Source organism: Neomonachus schauinslandi, chromosome X, assembly GCF_002201575.2.
Source record: "Neomonachus schauinslandi chromosome X, ASM220157v2, whole genome shotgun sequence".
NCBI classification, from domain to species: Eukaryota; Metazoa; Chordata; class Mammalia; order Carnivora; family Phocidae; genus Neomonachus; species Neomonachus schauinslandi.
Window position 1 is genome coordinate 56,386,596 of NC_058419.1, and position 24,083 is coordinate 56,410,678.

The 24,083-nt window shown below is 36.1% G+C and overlaps 1 protein-coding gene across 1 annotated transcript in view; it reads left to right on the forward strand.

Annotated features, from left to right (window-relative positions):
• Window positions 1–24,083, forward strand: part of CHM (CHM Rab escort protein) — a 209,070-nt gene that overhangs the window by 66,223 nt on the left and 118,764 nt on the right. The window contains exon 5 of the mRNA XM_021691815.1: window positions 19,643–20,030. Within this exon, the coding sequence (XP_021547490.1) occupies window positions 19,643–20,030 (388 nt within the window). The remainder of the gene's footprint in view (window positions 1–19,642; window positions 20,031–24,083) is intronic.

Sequence of the window (24,083 nt, forward strand, 5' to 3'; positions counted from 1 at the left end):
ACCTTTATTATTTTGAGTCTTCCAGTTCACTCACAATGTATGACTCTCCATTTATGTAGGTTGACTTCGATTTCTTTCTGCAGAATTGTGAATTTTCAGCATCCCAATCCTGTGCGTGTTTTGTTAATTGTATACCTAAGTTGTTACTTCTCTTTGGGGCAATTATAAGTGGCATTTTCTTTTTAATGTTGGCTTTCATATGTTCATTATGGGTATCTAGAAATGCAGTTGTTTTTTATGCATTGAGTTGTATCCTGGCATCTTGCTGAACTCACTTATTCTGGGGATTTTTTTTATAGGTTCCTTGGGATTTTTACATAGACAGTAATGCCTTATACAAAGAGGAACAGTTTTAAGTATTCCTCTTCGTTTGCTTTTTTTAAAGCGTCTGTTTCCTATTGAGAGTCGTGTGTTTTCTGTCCATAGCCACACACCATGAGTTAATTGTTTTCTACTTAACCTTAGCCTCACTTAATGAGCATTTTTTTTTTTTTCAGAAAGAAAGTTGTTACCACTTTCTGATGACTCTGTAATTATACCCTAATGAAGGCCAATCATTTAGGGTCTCTCCCTTGCTAATTATCATGTTTTTGTACACTACTCTTTTAGCATGTGCCTATCAAATCCACAATCTGATCAAATGACAGATTACCAAAAGTAATGGTCATTACCAAAAGTGATGGTCCCTTTAATGGTCATTCATGTTTATAGTAGCTAGTTGTATCAAACAAATAGAAGTCAAACTTTAGTCCTTGATACACTACATATATAGAATATTGGTTTTAATATTTTGGTAAATCCAAAATATCAGGTAAAGACAGCTTTATAATAATATGAATACTGACATATGACTTGTTTTCTCCTTTTAGACCAGATGTGTTAGCTTATTTATAGAGTTGATGTCTATTAGGCCAAAATCTACAATTAGATTCTCACATACGCTACTTATTATTTCATCAAGGGAGAATAAAATATGTATCTTTTGGCCATAAACAATATTGTAGCCATAACCAGCAGCCTCTTGATTTTTAATTTTTGATTACAAGGAGGCCAGGGCAACGATGCAAATAAATCAGTGTAGACTCATCACCATTGCTTGGAAAATACCTCAAAGTACTTGGAAAGTCGGTAACACCATACTCTAATATAAACATATAGGATAGTGTATTATTTTTTTTATTGTTGTTGACTTTGTTTTCAAAAGTAATTCTTAAGTATTCAACCTAAAGGCTTTATTGATCTTTTGAACATTAAATTTAGTACTTTTGGTTATTCCAAAATTGGTCTAAATACTAAAATAGTAATGGTGATATGTCTACTATCATAGCATAAGTCCACATATCATAAACTCCCTTCAGGAACAATCCAGATTGTTTTGTTATATCAGAGCTTTGATCCTGAATGCTGCTTGAAATAAGTAGGAAAATTTCCAGTTTGAGCCAAAAATACTTCTATACATAGATTGTTTTGTTTTTAAGATTTTATTTATATGTCAGAGAGAGAGAGGGAGTGAGGGAGAGAGAGAGCACAAGCAGGGGGAGCGACAGGCAGAGGGAGAAGCAGGCTCCCCACAGTACATATATATCTGTGTGACAGCTTCTATAACCTGGTGCTTTACACAGTTTATTTAATTGCATTCAGTTTGTACTATAGCCATGTGCATGAGCTATTGGTGTATATTGCTGCTGAATAAACTGGAGCTCAGGGAGAGCTAGAGATAGCAGAGTCAAGATTTGAACCCGTGTCTGTCTAACTCAAAAGCTGGTGGTGTTTCCATTTTTTTTCATGTTGTATTTCACACACATCAAGAGAACCATTCCATCAGGTGAATAAAGTATTTCTTTTGTACAGACTAGCACCTAATGAGGTGCATTTACTTCCTTAATTTACTAGAATACTATTTAGTATTGTAAAGTAGTCATATCTATAATGAGGAATGAAAAGTGCCTAACTCCTAGAGTTAGGAAGGTAAGGGATGAATCAATCCTATATCCTTTAGTTGTGGTGACTGTAGTTTATACACCACAGGATGCTTTTGTAGTTTATATGAGGGAATAAAAACAGCTACTATATCTTATTTTATTCAGTAGACGATGAAAAGGTACAATACACTAATTCCCACTTTAGTCTCACAAACCCAGAAAATTCTTAGGTAAAAGATTGTTGCCTGTTACTTACATAATGCCATGTAGTTCCTTTAGCAAGAAGAGATTTTATCTTTCTGAAGTATTGGCAATAACTTGTATTTTTCTGCCCGGGTGTTTTTGTTTTTTGTTTTTGCAAATATTGAACATTGTTTTCCCTTTTCTGGCATGATAATATTAAAGCAGGATGAAAACTTCCCTCTTAGATTTGCAAATGAACCAACTCTCTAGTCGATTAATAAAATAAAGATATCACTTTAATAGTAATCCAAAATTCTACTTTTTAATTTTGGATTCTAATATTTTAACTCAAAAATACAAAGTAACCTGAACTTCCTGGGCAAAAATGGAGTAATATCAGTAAGAAAAAGGAATAAATTTAGAGGAAGCTATTTTTTATCATTGTGTACAAATAAGTTTGATTTAGGCTACAAGTGACATAGTGCCCAACTAAAAGTGGTTTAAGCAAGTACAAGGATAGGTAGATGGGAGGTGGGAAGGTGAGGAGGTAGGTGGGTCAGTAGGTTAATCATTGAAGAATTTGTTAATGAACACTTTTAAAAAGTTTTTATTTAAATTCCAGTTACTTAACTATAGAAAACAAACAGGTGGTTCCCAGAGGGAAGGTAGGTGGTGGTGGGGATTGGTTAAATAGATGATGGGGATTAAGGAGTGCACTTGTGGTGAGCACCAGGTGGTGTATGGAAGTGTTGAAGTGCTATATTGTACACCTGAAACTAGTATTACACTGTATGTTAACTAACTGGAATTTAAATAAAAACTTTAAAAAATTTCCAGTTGACATACATTGTAATATTGGCTTCAGGTGTACAATATAGTGATTCAACAATTCTATACATTACAACACTATCATGATAAGTGTTCTCTTTAATCCCCATCACCTATTTGACCCATCCTCCCATCCAACTCCCATCTGGTATCCATCAGTTTGTTCTCTATAGTTAAGACACTCTTTATTGGTTTGTCTTTCTTTTTTCTTTTCACTTGCTCATTATTTTGTTTCTTAAATTCCACATGAGTGAAATCATATGGTATTTGTCTTTCTCTGACTGACTTATTTTGCTTAGCATTTTACTCTCTATCTCCATCCATGTTGTTGCAGATGGCAAGATTTCATTCTTTTTTTATGGCTGAATAATATTCCATTGTATATCTATACTACATCTTGTTTATCCATTCATCAGCCAGTGGACGCTTGGGCTGCTTCCATAATTTGGCTATTGTAAGTAATGCTCCTCTAAACATAGGGGTGCCTGTATCCTTTTGAATTAGTGTTTTTGTATTTTTGGGTAAATACACAGTAGGGCCATTCTTGGATTGTAGGGCAATTCTATTTTTAACATTTTGAGGAGTCTCCATACTGGTATCCACAGTGGGCACACCAGTTGCATTCCCACCAACAAGGCAAGAGTGTTCCTTTTTCTGCACATCCTCACCAACACTTGTTGCTTCTTGTGTTTTTGATTTTAGTCATTCTGACAGGTGTGAGGTGGTATATCGTAGTTTTGATTTGCATTTCCCTGATGATGACTGATGATGAGCATCTTTTCATGTGTCTGTTAGCCATCTGTATGACTTCTTTGGAGAAATGTCTCTTCATGTCTTCTACCCATTTTTAATTGGATTTTTTTTGGGGGGGAGGTGTTGAGTTTTCTAAGTTCTTTGTATATTTTGGATACTGACTTTATTGGATATGTCATTTGCAAATATCTTCTCCCACTCTGTAGGTTGTCTTTTAGTCTCATTGATTGTTTACTTTGCTGTGTAGAAGGTTTTTATTTTGCTGTAGTCCAATAGTCTATCTTTGCTTTTGTTTCCCATGCCTCAGGAGACATATCTAGAAAAATGTTGCTGTAGCCATTATCAGGGAAATTACTTTCTGTGCTCTCTTCTAGATTTTTATGGTTTCAAGATTCGCATTAGGTCTTTATTACATTTGAATTTATTTTCATGTATGGTGAAAAAAGTGCTCCAGTTTCATTTTTTTTCATCTTGCTATCAACTTTTCCCAGCACCATTTGTTGAAGAGACGGTCTTTTTTCCATTGGATATTCATTCCTCCTTTGTCAAAGATTAATCGATCATGTAATTGTTGGTTTGTTTCTGGATTTTCTATTCTGTTCTTTTGATCTAAGTGTCTATTTTTGTGCCGATACCATACTGTTTTTGAATACTATAGCATTGTAATATAACTTGAAGTCTGGGATTGTGATACTACTAGTTTTATTTTTCTTTTTCAAGATTGCTTTGGCTATTTGGGCTTTTTTTGTGGTTCCATACAAATTTTAGGATTGTTTGTTCTAGTTCTGTGAAAAATGCTGTTTCTCTTTAGACAGGGATTGCATTAAATCTGTAGATTGATTTGGGTAATACAGAATTTATTTTTTATTATGTTAGTCAGCGTACAGTACATCATTAGTTCTTGATGTAGTGTTCCATGATTCATTGTTTACGTATAACACCCAGTGCTCCATGAAACACGTACCCTCCTTAATACCCATCACCAGCCTAACCCATCCCTGTACCCTCCTCCCCTCTAAAACCCTCAATTTGTTTCTGGGAGTCCATAGTCTCATGGTTCGTCTCCCCCTCTGATTTCCCCCCTTCATTTTTCCCTTCTTCTCCTAATGTCCTCCATGCTGTTCCTTATGTCCCACAAATAAGTGAAACCATATGATAATTGACTTTTTCTGCTTGACTTATTTCACTTAGCATAATCTCCTCCAGTCCCATCCATGTTGATGAAAATTTGGGTATTCATCCTTTCTGATGGCTGAGTAATATTCCATTGTATATATGGACCACATCTTCTTTATCCATTCGTCTGTTGAAGGGCATCTCAGCTCCTTCCACAGTTTGGCTATTGTGGACATTGCTGCTATGAACATTGGAGTGCATGTGGCCCTTCTTTTCACTACATCTGTGTCTTTGGGATAAATGTCGAGTAGTACAATTGCTGGGTCAAAGGGTAGCTCTATTTTTAAATTTTTGAGGAACCTCCACACTGTTTTCCAAAGTGGCTGTACCAACTTGCATTCCCACCAACAGTGTAAGAGGGTTCCCCTTTCTCTACAACTTCTTGAACATTTGTTGTTTCTTGCCTTGTCAATTTTTGCCATTCTAACTGGTGTAAAGTGGTATATCAATGTGGCTTTGATTTGAATTTTGTTCCATTGATCAATGTGTCTGTTTTTGTGCCAGTACCATGCTGTCTTGGTGATCACAGCTTTGTAATATAGCTTGAAATCAGGCAATGTGATGCCCCCAGCTTTGTTTCTCTTTTTCAACATTTCCTTGGCGATTTGGGGTCTTTTCTGGTTTCATACAAATTTTAGGATTGTTTATTCCAGCACTTTGAAAAATGCCATTGGTATTTTGATTGGGATGGCGTTGAAAGTATAGATTGCTCTGAGCAGCATAGACATTTTAACAGAATTTTTAACTATATTTGTTCTTTCATTCCATGAATATGGAATATCTTTCCATTTCTTTGTGTACTATTGAATTCCTTTCATCAGTGTTTTATAGTTTTCAGAGTACAGGTCTTTCACTTTATTGATTAAGTTTATTCCTACATATTTTATTGTTTTTGGTACAATTGTAAGGGGGATTGTTTTCTTAATTTCACTTTCTGCTGCTTCATTGTTATTATTTTGCTTCATTACTACTGTAAAGGAATGCAGTAGATTTCTGTACATTGATTTTGTATTCTGCAACTTTATTTATTTATCAGTTCTAGTAGTATTTTGATGGAGTCTTTAGTATTTTATTTGTATACCATCATGTCATCTGCAAATAGTGGCAGTTTTACTTCTTTCTTACCAATTTCAATGCCTTTTATTTCTTTTTATTGTCTGCTGTGGCTAGGGCTTCCAGTACTATATTCAATAAAAGTGGTGAGAGTGGACATCCTTGTCTTGTTCCTGATCTTACAGGAATACCTCTCAATTTTTCACCATTGGGTATGATCTTAGCTGTGGGGTTTTCTTTTTTTTTTTTATTTTATTATGTTATGTTAATCACCATACATTACATCATTAGTTTTTGATGTAGTGTTCCATGATTCATTGTTTGCGTATAACACCATTCAGTACTTGCCCTCTTTAATACCCATCACCAGGCTAACCCATCCCCCCACCCCTCTCCCCTCTAGAACCCTCAGGTTGTTTCTCAGAGTCCATAGTCTCTCATGGTTCGTCTCCCCCTCCGATTTACTCCCCTTCATTTTTCCCATCCTGTTATCTTTTTTTTTTTTTTTTTAAATATATAGTGTATTGTTTGTTTCAGAGGTTCAGGTCTGTAATTCAGCAGTCTTACATAATTCACAGTGCTCACCGTAGCACATAGCACATACCCTCCCCAATGTCTATCACCCAGCCACCCCATCCCTCCCACCCCCCACCACTCGAGCAGCTGTGGGGTTTTCATATAAGGCCTTTATTCTGTTGAGGTATGTTCCCTCTAGACCACTTTGTTTAGGGTTTTTATCATGAATGGATGTTGTACTTTGTCAAGTGCTTTTTCCGCATTTCTTGAAATGATCATATGGTTTTTATTCTTCCTGTTATTGATGTGATGATGTATCACATTGATTGGTTTGTGAATATTGTACCACCCTTACATCTCAGGAATAAATCCCACTTTAGTGTATGATTTTTTTTTAATGTATTGTTGGATTTGGTTTGCTAGTATGTTATTGAGGATTTTTGTATCTGTATTCATCAGAGATATTGGCCTGAAGTTCTCTTTTTTTTGTGGTGTCTTTATCTGGTTTTGGTGTTAGGGTGATACTGTCCTCAGAGACTGAATTTGGAAGTTTTCCTTCCTCTTCTGTTTTTTTAGAATACTTTCAGAAGAAAAGGTATTAACTTTTCTTTAAACATTTGGTAGAATTCACCCGTGAAGCCATCTGGCCTTGGACTTTTGTTTGTTGGTAGTTTTTTGATTACTATTTGAATTTCATTGGTGGTAATCTGGTTAAATTTTTTATTTCTTCCTGCTTCAGTTTTGGTAGTTTATGTTCGTTAGAATTATCCATTTCTTCTAGGTTTTTCAGTTTGTTGGCATATAATGTTTTAGAATATTCTCTTACAGTTGTTTGTATTTCTGTGATTTTGGTTATTTCTCCTCTGTCATTTGTGTTTTATTTGGGTCCTTTCTCTTTTCTTTTTGATAAGTCAGCTAAAGGTTTATCAGTTGTATTAATTTTTTCAAAGAACCTACTCCTGGTTTCATTGATATGTTGTATTGCCTTTTTTAGTTCCTATATCATTTATTGCTGCTCTGATCTTTATTATTTTCTTCCTTATGCTGGCTTTAGGTTTCATTGTTCTTGTTTTTTTTTTTTTTCCTAGCTCCTTTAGATGTAAGGTTGGGTTGTTCATTTGAGACTTTTCTTGCTTTTTGAGGTAGGCCTGTATTGCTATATACTTCCCTCTTAGAATTGCTTTTGCTGCACCCAAAAGACTTTGGACTGTTGTGGTTTCATTTTCATATGTTTCCATGTGTATTTTTTAAAGATTTATTTATTCGAGAGAGAGACAGCATGGGAGAGCAAGCACGAGTAGGGGGGTAAGGGCAGAGGTAGAGGGAGAAACAGGCTCACCACTGAGCAGGAGCCTGGTGCAGGGCTCGATCCCAGGACCCCGGGATCATGACCCAAGCTGAAGGTAGACGCCCAACGGACTAAGCCACCCAGGTACCCCTGTTTCCATGTACTTTTTATTTCTTCTTTGATCTCCTAGTTGACCCATTCATTGTTTAGGACCATGTTGTTTAACTTCCATGTATTTGTGGTCTTTCCAGATTTTTGTCTTGCACTTAATTTCTAGTTTCATAGCTTTGTGTTCAGAAAAGGCGCATGATAGGACTTCAGTGTTTTTGTATTTAAGACTTGTGTTATGGCCTAATATGTGATCTGTTATGGAGAATGTTCCATGGTGCTTGAAAAGAATGTGATTCTGTTTTAGGATGGAATGATGTGAATATATCTGTTAAATCCATCTGGTGTAGCATGTCATTCAAAGCCATTGTTTCCTTGTTGATTGTCTGTTTAGATGATGAATCTCATCGATGTAAGTGGGGTGTTTTAAGTCCCCTACTATTATCGTATAATTATCAGTTTCTTTATGTTTGTTATTAACTCTTTTGTCTATTTGGGTGTTCCCATGTTGGGCGCATAAACATTTACAATTCTTATATCCTCTTGTTGGATTGTCTCTTTTTTAATTATATAGTATCCTTTGTCTTTTGTTACAGTCTTTGTTTTAAAGTCTATTTTGTCCAACGTAAGTGTTGCTATCCTGGCTTTCTCTTGACATTCATTTGCATAATAAGTGTTTCTCCATCCCCTCTCTTTTAATGTGCAGGTAAATGAGTCTTTTGTAGGTAGCATATAGATGGGTCTTGTTTTTTTTAATGTACTCTGTCACCATATGTCTTGATTGGAGCTTTTAGTTCATTTACATCCAAAGTAATTATTGATATGTATTTATTGCCATTTTGTTACTTGTTTTGTGGTTGTTTTTGTATTTTTTCTCATTAATCGAGCATCTTAATCACATTAGAGCTTTGGAGTTGCTGTTCTGCACTTCTCTTAGTTTGCTGTCTAGAGTTTCAAAGTGGTTGCCAAAATTCTAAACAGATTTTCATGCAGCAAAGACCTCCAAACATGATAGGAAGGAGGAGAGTTTTCCTAACATATGTATCCCTTTTATCTTTTTTAAAGATTTAATTTGTTTACTTGAGAGAAAGTGAGAGAGAAAGAGAAAGAGAGCACAGGGGTAGAGGGTGAAGCAGACTCCCCATTGAGCAGCGAGCCCCATGTGGGACTCCATCCCAGGACCCTGAGATCATGACCTTAGCTGAAGGCAGATGCTTAACTGAGCCACCAGGTGCCCCATATGTATCCCCTTTTTTTTATTATTATACTACAGAGTCTTCATCAGGAGCTCCCAGCACACTCTCCCTTGTCCCATTGGCTAAAACTGGATAACCAGCTCACTCCTAAATCAAGTGAGCAGCAAAGGGATGTAAATTGCTATAATTGGCTTTAATCAGCCATGATCCTTTCCCTAGTTCTGGAATTGCATTTCTTGTGTCAGGGAGGAAGAGACTAATGGTTGCTGTGTAGACAACCAGCAGTACTTGCAGTACATCATCTTACGAAATTTTGTTCCTGGAAAAATGTGACAAGAGGTTAGTATTTCAGCTATATTCCATAACGTGTGTTAATATTTGAAGTTGGTAAGAGTAGAGAAAAAGATACACCAATATATTTTATTGTAGCAATTCAAAATTGAATACGGTGGTTTTTTATATTGCTAGTTTCTGGAACAATAACTTTTGGATAGTCTGATTTTTGTAAGTGTTATGGGTATCCATTAAACATTTATTTGCAGGAATAAACAGCTGGGTAGCAGTTTAACATATACTGTGCAAATCAGAAATGCTTGGCCTTAGAACAAAGCACATACAACTAAGTAAAAATACAATTTTTGCAACAACCTATAGTGTGGTGAAAAAGATGCAAATGGTTGAAAAATGAATATGTTAAAACCTGTGTTGAATAAATTAACCAGTTGGCAATTTTTTATTTGACTCATCTCAAACTGTGAATAAATAAGATGCATTCACTTTGAGGTATTACTTTGTTAATATAATTTATTGATAAGCAATACTAGATAATACCTGAATTTATACCCCCAGATTCTTAAGATTATATATATATATATATATATATCTTGGCAGTTAGTATAAAAAGCATTAGACAAAGTAGTATTCATCAGTTGCAGGTAGGTAAAATTATCTCAATATTGTTATACTGTATTGTAAATGTCTTTGAAATTCAAATTGGCACTATAAATGATATTAGGTTTCATTTGTGAAATCTTTTTTTTTTTTTTTTAAGATTTTATTTATTTATTTGACAGAGAGAGAGACGGAAGAGCACAAGCAGAGGGAGTGGCAGAGGGAGAGGGAGAAGCAGGCTCTGCACTGAGCAGGGAACCCGATGTGGGACTCGATCCCAGGACCCTGAGATCATGACCTGAGCCGAAGGCAGACGCTTAACCATCTGAGCCACCCAGGCGCCCTGAAATCTTCTTTGATATTGAAAAGTTTTATGAGAACTAATGAGGCAGATTTTTTCTTTATATGTTAAAATCATGATAGTATTGTTGAACTCATAGTTTCCATTGAGAGCTTATAATCAGCCATATTCATTAACAACTTGCAAATGTGTTTTTATATTTTTCAAATACTTTAAAATTTATAAATTTGAGTTTTTAATTTATTCTGAATTTTTCTTCAAAAGGTTGAATTATCTATTTTAAGAAATTCTTTTACCACAATATGAAGTTTTAAATTTGAGGAAAGATAAGTTCATTTTGATGAAGAGAATTTTGCTTACTAGTGTAGTAAATGGAGTTTTGGGAATTTTCTGGTGTCTTTATAGCTTCTAGTTAAGTATTAAATTTAACCTTAGCCAAAGTCCAAAAATGTTGTTAGTAGAAACTAAGGACAATCTTGTGTTTTTATTGCATGTTTTCCATAGTGCTAGGGATTTCACAAAATGATGTTGAGAAGAGTAAGACTTACTAATTTATGGTTGTAGGACAGATACACAAAGAATAATTTCTTTTCTTATACTTACTTATAGTTTAATTATTTTGTAATGTTTTCCAGACTGTTCAGCATTAATACATTTCATTCACTGTAGAAAGCCCCTTTTCTCAGAATGTAATAGAGAGCCACTGACTAGATTAGTTTCTGTGTTCAGTTTCCATGGTGTCATTATCAAGGTCTGTAATAAGTTGCCATATTTTGTCTTATCTGTAAAATGCAGTTGATTATCATGTCATTCCTTAATTTGTAGTTGTGGGACTTCTGAAAGTTGTCACCTTAGATCCCTCATGGAGCACACTTCGGTTTATTTGCTTTTTAAAATAATGAAAGTGTAGAGCATGAATAATTCTGTAGAAAATATACAAATCACATGTCATATTATTGCTCCTTATTTTTAATGTTGCTAATGACAATGGTATCGTGGGGTAATGTGGCCAAAGAGCTTTCAATGTGTGATCTCAAAAAACCTGGGTACGTGGGGCGCCTGGGTGGCTCAGTTGGTTAAGCGACCGCCTTCGGCTCAGGTCATGATCCTGGAGTCCCTGGATCGAGTCCCGCATCGGGCTCCCTGCTCGGCAGGGAGTCTGCTTCTCCCTCTGACCCTCCCCCCTCTCATGTGCTTTCTCTCTCATTCTCTCTCTCTCAAATAAATAAATAAAATCTTTAAAAAAAAAAACCAAAAAACCTGGGTACGTGTATTTTGAGTTGTTTGTTGACCTTTGTGAAGTTTAGCGGTATCTTATGTTTGATTAGTATCTCATGTTTGATTAGTCTTTTGGAGTTTATAAAATACCTTGCATATACGTTAGCTCACTTATGGTACAACAGCCTCATGAAAGGTAAGGAAAGTGGACTGATTCCCATTTTATAGATGAATCTGAGAGATTAAGTGACCTGCTAATTAATGCGTCTAGGTCTAGAACTTTTCCCACTTTACTTTCCTAGATCTAAAAGGTAGGATTAGATCATTAATGATACTAAGTTTTATTTTCATTATATTAAATTAAAATTATTGGATTATAACAGTAAAGATCTTGCCATTTTATTTCTTTTTTTGGGGGACTGTAAATATTCTTTATTTTTTCCAAGTTTTTATTTAAACTCCGGTTAACATACACATTAGTTTCAGATGTAGAATTTAGTGATTCAACACTTATATATAACACCTGGTGCTCATCAAAAATGCCCTCCTTAATCCTAATCACCTATTTAAGTGCCCCCTCCCAACCCTCCCTCACCCCCCATCCCCACCCACCTCCCCTCTGGTAACTATCAGCTTGTCATCTATAGTTAGGAGTCTGTTTCTTGGTTTTCTTCTTTTTCTTCCCCCCTCTATGTTTGTGCCTTTTGTTTCTTATATTCCACATATGAGTGAAATCATGTGGTGTTTGTCTTTTTCTGTCTTATTTCGCTTAGTGTAATAGTAATGAGCTTCATCCATGTTGCAAATGGCAAGATTTCATTCTTTTTTATGGCTGAGTAGTATTCCTATATCATATATATATCTCACATCTTTTTCGATTTATCAGTCAATGGACATTGGGGCTCTTTCCATAATTTGGCTATTGTTGATAGTGCTGCTATAAACATCAGGGTGCATATATCCCTTTGAGATAATATTTTTGTATTCTTTGGGTAAATACCCTGTGGTGCAATTGCTGGATTGTACAGTGCTATTTTTAATGTTTTGAGGAACCTCTATACTGTTTTCCAGAGTGGCTGCACTAGTTTGCATTCCCCTCAACAGTGTAAGAGGGTTCCCCTTTCTCCACATCCTCACCAAGACCTTTTGTTTCCTGTGTTGTTAATTTTATCCATTCTGACTGGTGTGAGGTAATATCTCATTGTAGTTTTGATTTGTATTTCCCTGATGATCAGTGATGTTGAGCATCTTTTCATGTGTCTGCTGATGTCTGTTCATGTCTTTTGCCCATTTTTTAACTGGATTATTTGTTTTTTGGGTGTGGAGTTTGACAAGTTCTTTGTAGATTTTGGATACTAACCCTTCATCAGATACATCATTTGAGGATGTCTTCTCCAATTTTGTAGGTTGCCTTTTAGTTTTGTTGATTATTTCCTTCACTGTGCAGAAACTTTTTATTTTGATGAAGTCCCAATAGTTTATTTTTGCTGTTATTTCCCTTGCCTCAGGAGACATATCTAGTAAGAAGTTGCTACAGCCAATGTCAAAGAGGTTGCTGCCTGTGTTCTCCTCTAGGATTTTGAGGGTTTCCTGTGTCACATTTAGCTCTTTTCATCATTCTGTGTCTGTTTTTCTGTATAGTATAAGTAAGTGGTCCAGTTTCATTTTTTGCATGTTGCTCCTCCGGTTTTCCCAACATTTGTTGAAGAGACTGTCTTTTACCCATTGGATATTCTTTCCTGCTTTGTTGAAGATTAATTGACCATATAGTGGTGGGTACATTTCTGGGTTTTCTGTTCTGTTGATCTCTGTATCTATTTTTGTGACAGTATTATACTGTCTTGATCACTATAGCTTTGTAATGATATAACTTAAGGTCTTGAATTGTGATGTTTCCAGCTTTGCTTTTCTTTTTGAAGATTGCTTTTTGCTATTTGGGGTATTTTGTGGTTCCATACAAATTTTAGAATTCTTTGTTCTAGTTCTGTGAAAAATGCTGCTGTTATTCTGATAAAGATTGCATGAAGACTGTAGGTTGCTTTGGGCAGTATAGACATTTTAACAATATTTTTCTTCCAATCCATGAGCTTGCAGTGTATTTCCATTTCTTTGTGTCATCTTCAGTTTCTTTCATAAGTGTTCTAGTTCAGAGTATAGATCTTTTACCTCTTTGGATAGGTTTATTCCTAGGTATCTTACAATTTTTGGAGCAATGGGATTGATTCCTTGATTTCTCTTTCTGCTGCTTCATTATTGGTGTATAGGTATGTACCACATTTCTGTATGTTGGTTTTGTATCCTGTGACTTTACTGAATTCATGTATCAGTCCTTGCAATTTTTTGGTGCAGTCTTTGGGGTTTCTGTATAGAGTATGATGTCATCTGCAAATAGTGAAAGTTTAACTTCTTTGCCAATTTGGATGCCTTTTATTTCTTTGTATTGTCTGATTGCTGTGGCTAGGACTTCCAGTACTATGTGAAATAATTGTGGTAAGAGTGGACATCCCTATCTTGTCCATGACCATAAAGGAAAAACCTCTTAGTTTTTCCCCATTGAGAATGATATTAGGTGTGGATTTTTCATATATGACCTTTATTATGTTGAGGTATGTTCCCTCTAACCCTACTTTGTTGAGGGTTTTTTTTTTTTTTTTTATAATGAATGTATTTTGTACTCTGTCAGATGCTTTTTCTATATCTTTTCAAAGGATCGTATGGTTTTTATCCTTTTTTTTAATTAATGTGGTAAATCATGTTGATTGACTTCCAAATTTTGAGCCATCCTTGTGGCCCAGAAATAAATCCCACCTGATCATGGTGAATGATTCTTTTAATGTACTATTGGATTCAATTTGCTCGTATCCTGTTGAGAAATTTTGCATCCATGTTCATCAGGGATATCTGCCTGTAGTTGTCTTTTTTAGTGGAGTCTTTGGTCCTGGAATCAAGGTAATGCTGGCTTCATAGAATGAATTTGGAAGTTTTCCTTCCTCTTCTGTTTTTTTAGAATACTTTCAGAAGAAAAGGTGTTAACTCTTCTTTAAATGTTTGGTTGAACTCCCTTGAGAGGCTATCTGGCCTTGGACTTTTCTTTTTTGGAGATTATTGATTACTGTTTCAGCTTCTTTGGTGGTTCTGGGTCTGTCCAAGTTCTCTGTTTCTTCCAGCTTCAGTTTTGGTAGGATGTATGTTTCTAGGAATTTATCCATTGCTTCCAACTTGTCCAATTTGTTGGCATATAATTTTTAATAATACCTTCTGATACTTTCATAATATTATCTCATAATTTGTATTTCTGTGGTGTTGGTTGTTATTTATTTATTTGGATCCTTTCTCTTTTCTTTTTCATAAGTCTGGCTAGGGGTTTATCACTTTTAATCATTCTTTCAAGGAACCAACTCCTAGTTTCATTGATCTGTTCTATTTCTTTTTTTTTTTTTTTTATTTTTTTTTTTTTTTTTTCCTCTCCTAATTTTTTTTTTTTTTTTTTTTTTTTTTGTTTTTCCCTTCTTTTTTTTTTTTTTTTTTTTTATTCACTTTAGAGAGAGAGAGAAGGAGAGCATGAGCAGGAGGGGCAGAGGGAGATGAAGAGAAAATCTCAAGCAGACTCAGCACAGAGCCCAACACGGGGCTTAGTCTCACTACCCTGAGATCATGATCTGAGCTAAAACCAAGAGTCACATGCTTCACTGACTGTGCCACGTAGGCACCCCAGATCCATTCATATTTTAGTAGCATATTGTTTTGCCTATATGTATTTGTGGTCTTACCAAATTTTTTCTTGTGCTTGACTTCAAGTTTCATAGCAAGTGGTCAGAAAAGATGCATGGTATGATCACAGTCTTTTTGTAGTTGTTGAAGTCTGAGTTGTGACCTAGTATGTGATCTGTTCTTGAGAATGTCACATGTGCACTCGAGAAGAATGGGTATTCTGCTGCTTTAGGATGAAGTGTTCTGAATATATCTGTGAAGTCCATCTGGTCCAGTATGGCATTCAAAGCCATTGTTTCCTCATTGATTTCCTGCCTAGATGATATGTCCGTTGATGTAAGTGGGGTGTTAAAGTCCTGTAGTATTACTGTATTAATATCAATGAGTTTCTTCATGTTTTTTATTAATTGTTTTGTACATTTGGGTGCCTCCCTGTATTGGGGGTATAAATATTTACAGTTGTTAGATCTTCCTGTTGGATAGTCCCCTTTATTATGATATAGTACCCTTCTTCATCTCTTATTATAGTCTTTGGTTTAAAATCTAGTTTGTTTAATATAAGTATTGCTACTCTGGCTTCCTTTTGATGTCTGTTTGCATGATAAATGTTTATCCATCCCCTAATGTTCAATGTGCAGGTGTCATTAGGTCTAAAATGAGTCTCTTGTAGGCAGCATTTAGATGGGTCTTGTTTTATTATCCATTTTGCCATCCTTTGTCTTTTGATTGGAGCATTTAGTCCATTTGCATTCAGAACTGTTGATAGCTATGTATTTATTGCCATTTTATTACTTGTTTTGTCGTGTCTGGAGATTTTCTCTGTTCCTTTCTTCTCTTTGTCACTTTTGTTCTTTTCTTTCCACTCAAAGAGTCGCCTTTAGTATTTCTTGCAGGGCTGGTTTAGTGGTCACAAACTCCTTTAGTTTTGTTTTCTCTGGGAAACTCTTCATCTCTCCTTCTCTTCTGTATGATAGTCTTGGTGGATAGAGATTCTTGGCTGCTGATTTTTCCCATTCAGCACTTTGATTATATCATGACACTGTTCTGACTTACTAAGTTTCTGTGGAGAGATCTGCAGCTAGTCTTATGGGTCTTCCTTTGTAAGCTCAGTACTTCTTTTGTCTTGCTGCTTTTAGGATTTTTTTCTTTATAGCTATATTTTGCAAATTTAATTATAATAAATCTTGGTATTGGCCCACTTTTGTGGATTTTGATGGGAGTCCTCTGTGCTTCAGGATCTGGATGTCTGTTTCCTTCCCCAGATTAGGGAATCTTTCAGCTATTATTTCCTCAAATAAATTTTCTGCCCCCTTTTCTCTCTCTTCCTGTTCTCGGACTTGTATAGTACGAATGTTCTTTCGTTTGATGGAGTCACTGAGTTCCCTGAATCTATTCTCCTGATCCATAATTCTTCTTTCTCTCTTTTGCGGCTTTGTATTTATTTTACCTTCTATATCACTTATCTGTTCCTCTGCTTCTTTCATCCTTGTGTTCATTGTATCCAGTCTGTTTCAGATCTTTTCTATAGCAGTTTAAATTTCTGTTTTGTGTGTTTTTTTTTTTTTTAACTCTTTTATCTCTGTGGTAAGGGCCTCCCTGAAGTCTTCCATTCTTTTCTCAAGTCCAGTCATTATCCTTATGATTGTTGCTTTCAGTTCTCCATTCAGGCATGTTATTTATATCTGTTTCAGTTAGATCTCTGGCTGTGACCTTATCTTGTTGTTTCATTTGGGATGAATTCCTCCGTCTTGGCATTTTGCCTAAGTGTCTGGCTTTGTTAGAAAATCTTGTTCCGTTTCCTGCTTTTGAGTGTACTGGCTTTATGAAGAAGAGGTCATATAGTACCCAGGGCCTCGTGCTTCAGGGCATGTGTCTGGTGCATGCTCATGCATTCTGCTGCTTGTTTTGGCTGCTGTGTCCTTCAGGCCAGTTATCTGCAGAGTCTATCCTTGCCTTCATTGGGCAGTGTTTGGTCCTTGGGCAGAGTGCAGTGAATTTAACTAGGTGTACTCCGGTCTACTTGTTAAAGGACACCCAATACTACTTCCACTAGACCTGAATCTTTGCATAACTCTCTGGTCAGGAGATGTTGTGGCTGGTTTTCTGGGGAAGGGTCCTGTCAAGCTAGGACTGAGTCAAATTTGACAAAGAAGTTCAGTAGGGGTAGAGTGCAGGGGTGTTGGACCTGGTATAAGCCAGTTAGGCAGCCAGTGTAGGTGCTCTGGTGTTTATAGCAGTTGGTTCTTTTTTTATGCTGAGGGGTGGGGGAGGGAAATGGAGCCAGGCAGCTCCATTGTCCCTGGAGAGGGTTCTCAGTGCTTGTTGTTCTCAGGAACTCAGTTTGAGAAGAGGGAATTATCTCCCCACTGGGTGTCCCAGGTGTTCTTTAGATGACTGTCCGCCCCCAGGTGGTTTGCCTGCCTTCTCTCCAGGATCAGTGCAATTTGCTCTCCAGGCTCTATCCCAGCCATGCTGTGGATCTCTAAAACTCTAGTCTTCAATCCCTGCTGTTTGCAAAAACTCACAAAACTGCCCCTTTTGTTTTCCCAGCCAATGGAATGTGTTCCCCTGTATGCTTCTCTCTCCCTTGCCTTTCTCCCAGACCAGGGCTCCCTCCCCTCCACAGCATGAGAGATCTGTTTTTCCCCCAAAGCATGTCTCTGCACTTCCTGCCTTCCTCCATGTGACCTCTTCTCTCCCTCTAGTTGTGTAGTTTGTTCTGTCAGTCCTCAGGTTGATTTCTTGGGTATTCAGAATGATCTGATAGTTATCTAGTTGTTTTCAAGGGTGAAGAGCTTAGGATCCTTCTATTCCACCATCTTAGCTCTTCTCCCCAGCACCTTTTTTTTTTTTTTGACATTTAAGTTATGTTACTCTTTCATTGTACCTCTTTTATTATAGTGTTTATTGTATTAATTGTAATAAGACATTTTAAAAATACACTTAAAAGTGTACTCAGACTTACTTATAATTTATTGCTTTTTCCTGGCCTCCTATCTTGTGTTTTCTGCAGATTCAGTTTGTTTCGTGTTTACACACACACACACACACACACACACACCCTTGGCATGTAGAAACCATTTATTCTTCAATAATTTATTAGCACGTCTGTAGAGCAGTGCAGTAGGTGCTGTGAGGGACACATAAGTAGAGATGTTCTGGTCTTCCCTCAAGGGAATTAAAGTCTACTTCAGAAGATAAAGTATATCCTGGACAACCAAAGGACTATTAAAAGGAACTGATAAATAAATGCAGGGTAAACTGCATGTGTGTATTTTGGGGACATGAAGTAATAGAATGATACGTATGGTTGGTTTAAGGAAGTTTTTTGGGGAAATATTTAAAATTTTTCTTACAGTGGATAGATTGTTAAAGTACGTGCTTATTTTTGAGAATAGGAGAATTACGATATTATGGGGAGTGGGATGAATAACCCAGGAGACACAAATGATATGGTCCAAAACATGGAGATTGGAGTTAATAGATTCAGAGAGATGCTATGTCTGAAAACAAGAGCAGTAAGACCAGAAAATAGTTGATAAAGAAGGTGATATGGGTTAGAGGCAAGAAGAAGACTTTATGGGGTAGGGCTTAGAGACCATACAAGGAAGAGCTGCTATAAGTTCTTGAGCAATCAGTTAGCAGGTGTTTACTTCCCAAGGCCTATCATTGGCATTTTTAGTGTTGCACAGTAGGACAACTCAATGAAATGTAGGTTCTGTGGAGGATAAACCATGAAAGTGAAATGCATAATGTGGGTAGATTGAACAGGAGCCTGTTTTATCAGTAGTAACTTTGGAATTGGGACTTCCAGTAGAGTAATAGACACTAAAACAAAATAAAGCAGGAAAGAAAAAAAAAAAGATCCTCTTAGATACCACATTGTGATAAGCCAACTTAAACTTTATGGCAACTTTTTCTAGCTCTGTCCCATCAAAAATAATAATCTTTCATAAGTACCATTGTTGAACATTTACTGTGTGCTAGGCACTGTGATAGGTTCTTTGCACATGACACCATGAAGACTAAACTGTTAATCTTCAAAACAACCTTGTGAGGTAGATGCTATTATCCATACGTTATAGATGGATAATTTAGATCAGAGAGGATAAATAACTTGTGTAAGTTCACAGAGTTACCTAATTACAGGGTCAGGATTTGAACATTGTCCTGTTTATTCTGAAGCCTGTGCTCATAAGCACTTTTGATTTGTTTCTAAAATACAATTCCCTTGATGACATTAAATTCTCAAAAGTGTACATATGACAGACCCTACTAAACTCTGAAATCTTTGTGTATTTTTCAAATATTAATTATGTTTTATATTGTATTGGAACTTCAACAGATGAATGTTTAGTGTGTGGTTCATATAAGGCAAAATGTATACTGAACTTGATAATATAAATGGGGTAAAGAAATAAAAATCGCCATTAAAATAATATAAAAATGTAGCCAGTACAATATTCAAAAGTGTGTTGTTATTATGATTTCTCATTAGTCAGGATTTACATGAAGATGTTGAAGAAGCTGGTGCACTGCAGAAAAATCATGCTTCTGTGATATCTGGAAGCCCCACAGAAACTGCACATTCTGCCTATCTGCCTTCAGAAGATGAGTCATTATGCACTGGGAGCTGTGAAATGCCCACAGAACAAACTCCAAGCAGTGATCTAGAGACTGCCCTAGAAATAAATGATGTGGGAGTAACAGGGGAAAAAGAAAAACATTATGACGATAAAACTTGTGTGAAGTCAGCTTCAGAAGAAGAAACAAGTGAAAATGTGCCTACAGCAGAAGACACTGCATTGCCACCAAAGAAAAATAGGATTACTTACTCACAAATTATTAAAGAAGGCAGGAGATTTAATATTGATTTGGTATCAAAAGTAAGTACTAATTTTCTTCATCTTATCATTAGAATAATACTAATTTTTAATTGAAAATAGCATCTGGGACCATAAACCCAGTTATCATAATTTTATTTTTTGAAGTGTGGAACATTTGTTTTATAAAGAGATAGTAGCCAGATATTTATACTTCAGTTAAAATATTCTTTAAATATAGGTTTAAAAATGCATTAAAAATGCTCAGTACTGTAGCACAAGAATACTTTTGTACTGAAGCAGAGTCCACTCTAATATTCTCCTACTGCATGGACACCAAGAATTCTATCAAGAGAAAAATTCTAATGAGCCTAATTATAAATTTATATTATATTTATAGTTAATTAAATGAACTTTTTTTTTTTTTAGCCCTTCTATAACTATTTTAACATCTGTATGGGGGCGCCTGGATGGCTCAGTCCTTAAACGTCTGCCTTCGATCTTAGGGTCCCGGGATCGAGCCCCGCATCAGGCTCCCTGCTCTGCAAGAAGCCTGTTTCTCCCTCTCTCACTCCCCTTGCTTGTGTTCCCTCTCTCACTATGTCTCTCTCTGTCAAATAAATAAATAAAATCTTTAAAAAAAAATCTGTATGATGATGAACATTCTGAATAAACCAGTGCATTTTTGAAAATCACCTGTTCAGGTATGAGGGCTTTAGAGGATAATTTAATGGTTGGTGGGGGAGGGAGACTGGAAACAATGCTATTCTTTGGTTATATTTCAGTCCCTAACTCTGACGTTAGGTCAGTGTAACTTCAGAGGAGGTCCCTGAGTCTTTGGAGAGTACAATGTTGTATTGGGTTTATAGGAAGCAAGGTTAATGTAGTGCAAAAAGAAGAGAAAACCAGTAAGGATGGTCTTAAAAGGTTAGATATAGGGTGCGCCTGGATAGCTCAGTCAGTTAAATATATGCCTTCAGCTCAGGTCTTGATCCCAGGGCCGATGGATAGAGCCCCACATCCGCTCCCTGCTCAGTGGGGAATCTGCTTCTCCCTCTGCCCCTCCCCCCCAGCTCCTGTGCATGCTCTCTCTCTTTCTCTCTCTCTCTCAAGTAAATAAATACAAATCTTAAAAAAAAAAAAAAGATACAGGGCTGGGAGAAAGTAGAAAAAAACAGACTAAATCCCATAAATTGAGGGCAAACAATAAGAAATTAAAAAGAAGTAGGAGAGTGTAGTAAATAATATTAGACTTGCCTCAAAACTAAGCTTTTCAATTTAATGTGCTCTCTTGAAGTTCCAAGTTACAGAGTAAAGAGAGACTAATTGCATATTCCTCACATTTTGCTAATACAATCCCATATACTCACACTGCTGCTCTCTTTGAACCTGATGCCTAAAAATATGAGTATATTTTTTAGTAAAAAAACCCTTTGTTTCTTTCCATCACATAGCTTTCTGTGTCTGATTCTTTCCTGCTCTTGAGTTGACTGCTATTTTGGTCCTACTTCATATTTCTGTGCCATCTATTCCACCTTCACCTACTGTGACCCTGCCGTGCTTTGAAATCTAGCATTTTTTCCATGTTACCTTGGCTATTGATTTCTGGGTGGAAGTTTAATCATAGTTTATTAATGGTCTTCCTCTTCTCATGAACAGAAAATAAGTTTTACAAAACCAAAAAATAAAATAAGAAAACTGAAGTAGTCAAGTTACAAATGGGCTTTGTTCTGAAATTTTCATTTTTAGTTAGTTACTTGGAATATGGAATGCCTAATTTAAATGATGATATAAATGTTGGTTAAGAATCAAGACTAGTGCGGCGCCTGGGTGGCTCAGTCGGTTAAGCGTCTGCCTTTGGCTCAGGTCATGATTCCAGGGTCCTGGGATCCAACCCCACATCGGGCTCCTTGCTCTGCAGGGAGCCCGCTTCTCCCCCCTCCTCCCCGCTTGTACTCCTCTCTCACTGTCTCTTCTCTCTCTCTCTCAAATTAAAAAAAAGAATCAACAGTAGTTTATAATAGTCTCTAACCCTAATGGTAGCTGAAATACAGTATAAATATTGCAAAGGAAAATGGTAGAAGATGGTGGTGTATCAATTTTTGGAATTAGTGTAGAAAATTATTCACTTGTATGAAAGAAAGTGAATGCTGATTGTAGTGGAGGGGGAGATAGTTTAATTAGATGCTAAGATGTTTGAGGAGACTTTTAAGATTTCTGGGTATTTTCATGAGTTTCAGTGGATCACAATAGTTTGTCTTTTAGGGTAAATTAAAAACAGATGTGTCTAGAGAGGTCAAGGCAGTTTACTTTGTCCTGCATAGTAGTTTTCATGATTTTATATATTTAAAAATAATAATAAATTCATCCTACAAAAGCAGCAGTAGCTAAAGAATGCAGAACCATTGCAATATAAGAGGTTTATTATCATTTTTTAATGTTAGTCATTTAGTGAATATTTACTGAGTACCTATGGTGTAGAAAGCCGTACATTCCATGATATTGGGGCAATCAGTTACTCCTTGGAAATTCTATCTGTTCTAGTTTCAGTTATTGCATCTAAATTTAGGATGATTGCCAAATATCTATTTCAAGCCCTACCTCTTTCCTAAAGTCCAGTTTGATGTCTCCAAACTACTTGACGTTTCTTTTTTTTTTAAAGATTTTTATTGATTTATTTGACAGAGAGAGACACAGCGAGAGGGAACACAAGCAGGGGGAGTAGAAGAGGGAGAAGCAGGCTTCCCGCAGAGCAGGGAGCCTGATGCGAGGCTTGATCCCAGGACCCTGGGATCATGACCTGAGCCGAAGGCAGACGCTTAACGACTGAGCCACCCAGGCGCCCCTACATTTCTACATGCATTCCATCTCAAAGTCATCATGGTAAAACTGACACACACATTACTGTGGTGCTTTACCCACATAAATATAGCCTTTTAAAAAGTAGCCTTATACTACTCAGGGTAGGTTAAATAAAATACTTAACATTTTTATATAGTATATATATTATTATTATAGTATAATATTATACTGCTTAGAGTAATAGAGAAAATCAAAGTTGAAGGTCTTAAACAATTAAAACTTTTTTCTAAGAAAGTCCATACCCTTAATAATTATGGAACCAACATGGCCAAGTGAAGCAAAAATGATTAATTAATTATTAAATCAATTATTAAATTGTCAGTATTTTTTTTTTTTAAAAAGATTTTATTTATTTATTTGACAGAGAGAGACACAGCGAGAGAGGGAACACAAGCAGGGGGAGTGGGAGAGAGAGAAGCAGGCTTCCCGTGGAGCAGGGAGCCCAATGTGGGGCTTGATCCCAGGACCCTGAGATCACGATCCGAGCCGAAGGCAGACGCTTAATGACTGAGCCACCCAGGCACCCCTAATTGTCAATATTTTAATGAAATTGAAGTATTCTTTTTATTTTTATTGAAGTATAATTAACATACAATATTAGTTTCAGTTGTACAACATATTGATTGGACAGTTCTATACATTTACTAATTGCTCACCACCATTACTCACCATCTGTCACCAGACAGCATTGGTATAATATTATTGACTATATTCCCTGTGCTGTACTTCTCATTTCCATGACTTACTTATTTTATAACTGTAAGTTTGTACCTCTTAATTCCTTTTCTATTTCATTCACCCAACCACAGCCACCCATCTCCTCTCTGGCAACTACCCAGTTTGTTCTCTGTAGTTAAGAGTCTGGTTTTTTGTTTCTTTGTTCATTTGTTTTGTTTTTTTAGATTCCACATATAAGTGAAATCATATGGTATTTGTCTTTCTCTGACTTATTTCACTTAGTATACTGCCCTCTAGGTCCATCCATGTTGTTGCAAATGGCAAGATTTCATTCTTTTTTATCACCAAGTAATTCCATTGTGTGTATATATATATACACAACTTTATCCATTTTTCTATTGAAGGCTACTTGGTATTCTTTAGCCTCTCATCACTGAAATTTCTGTTACATCACTTAGAGAGTGGTGAAAAAGAGGCTTAGGTTTAAATACTTTACTTGTTATTACTAAGCTTCAGACAAAAGTTTAGTGTAGTTTTAACTGAAATGTGTTCTCAGTGTTATCTTAATGCATTATT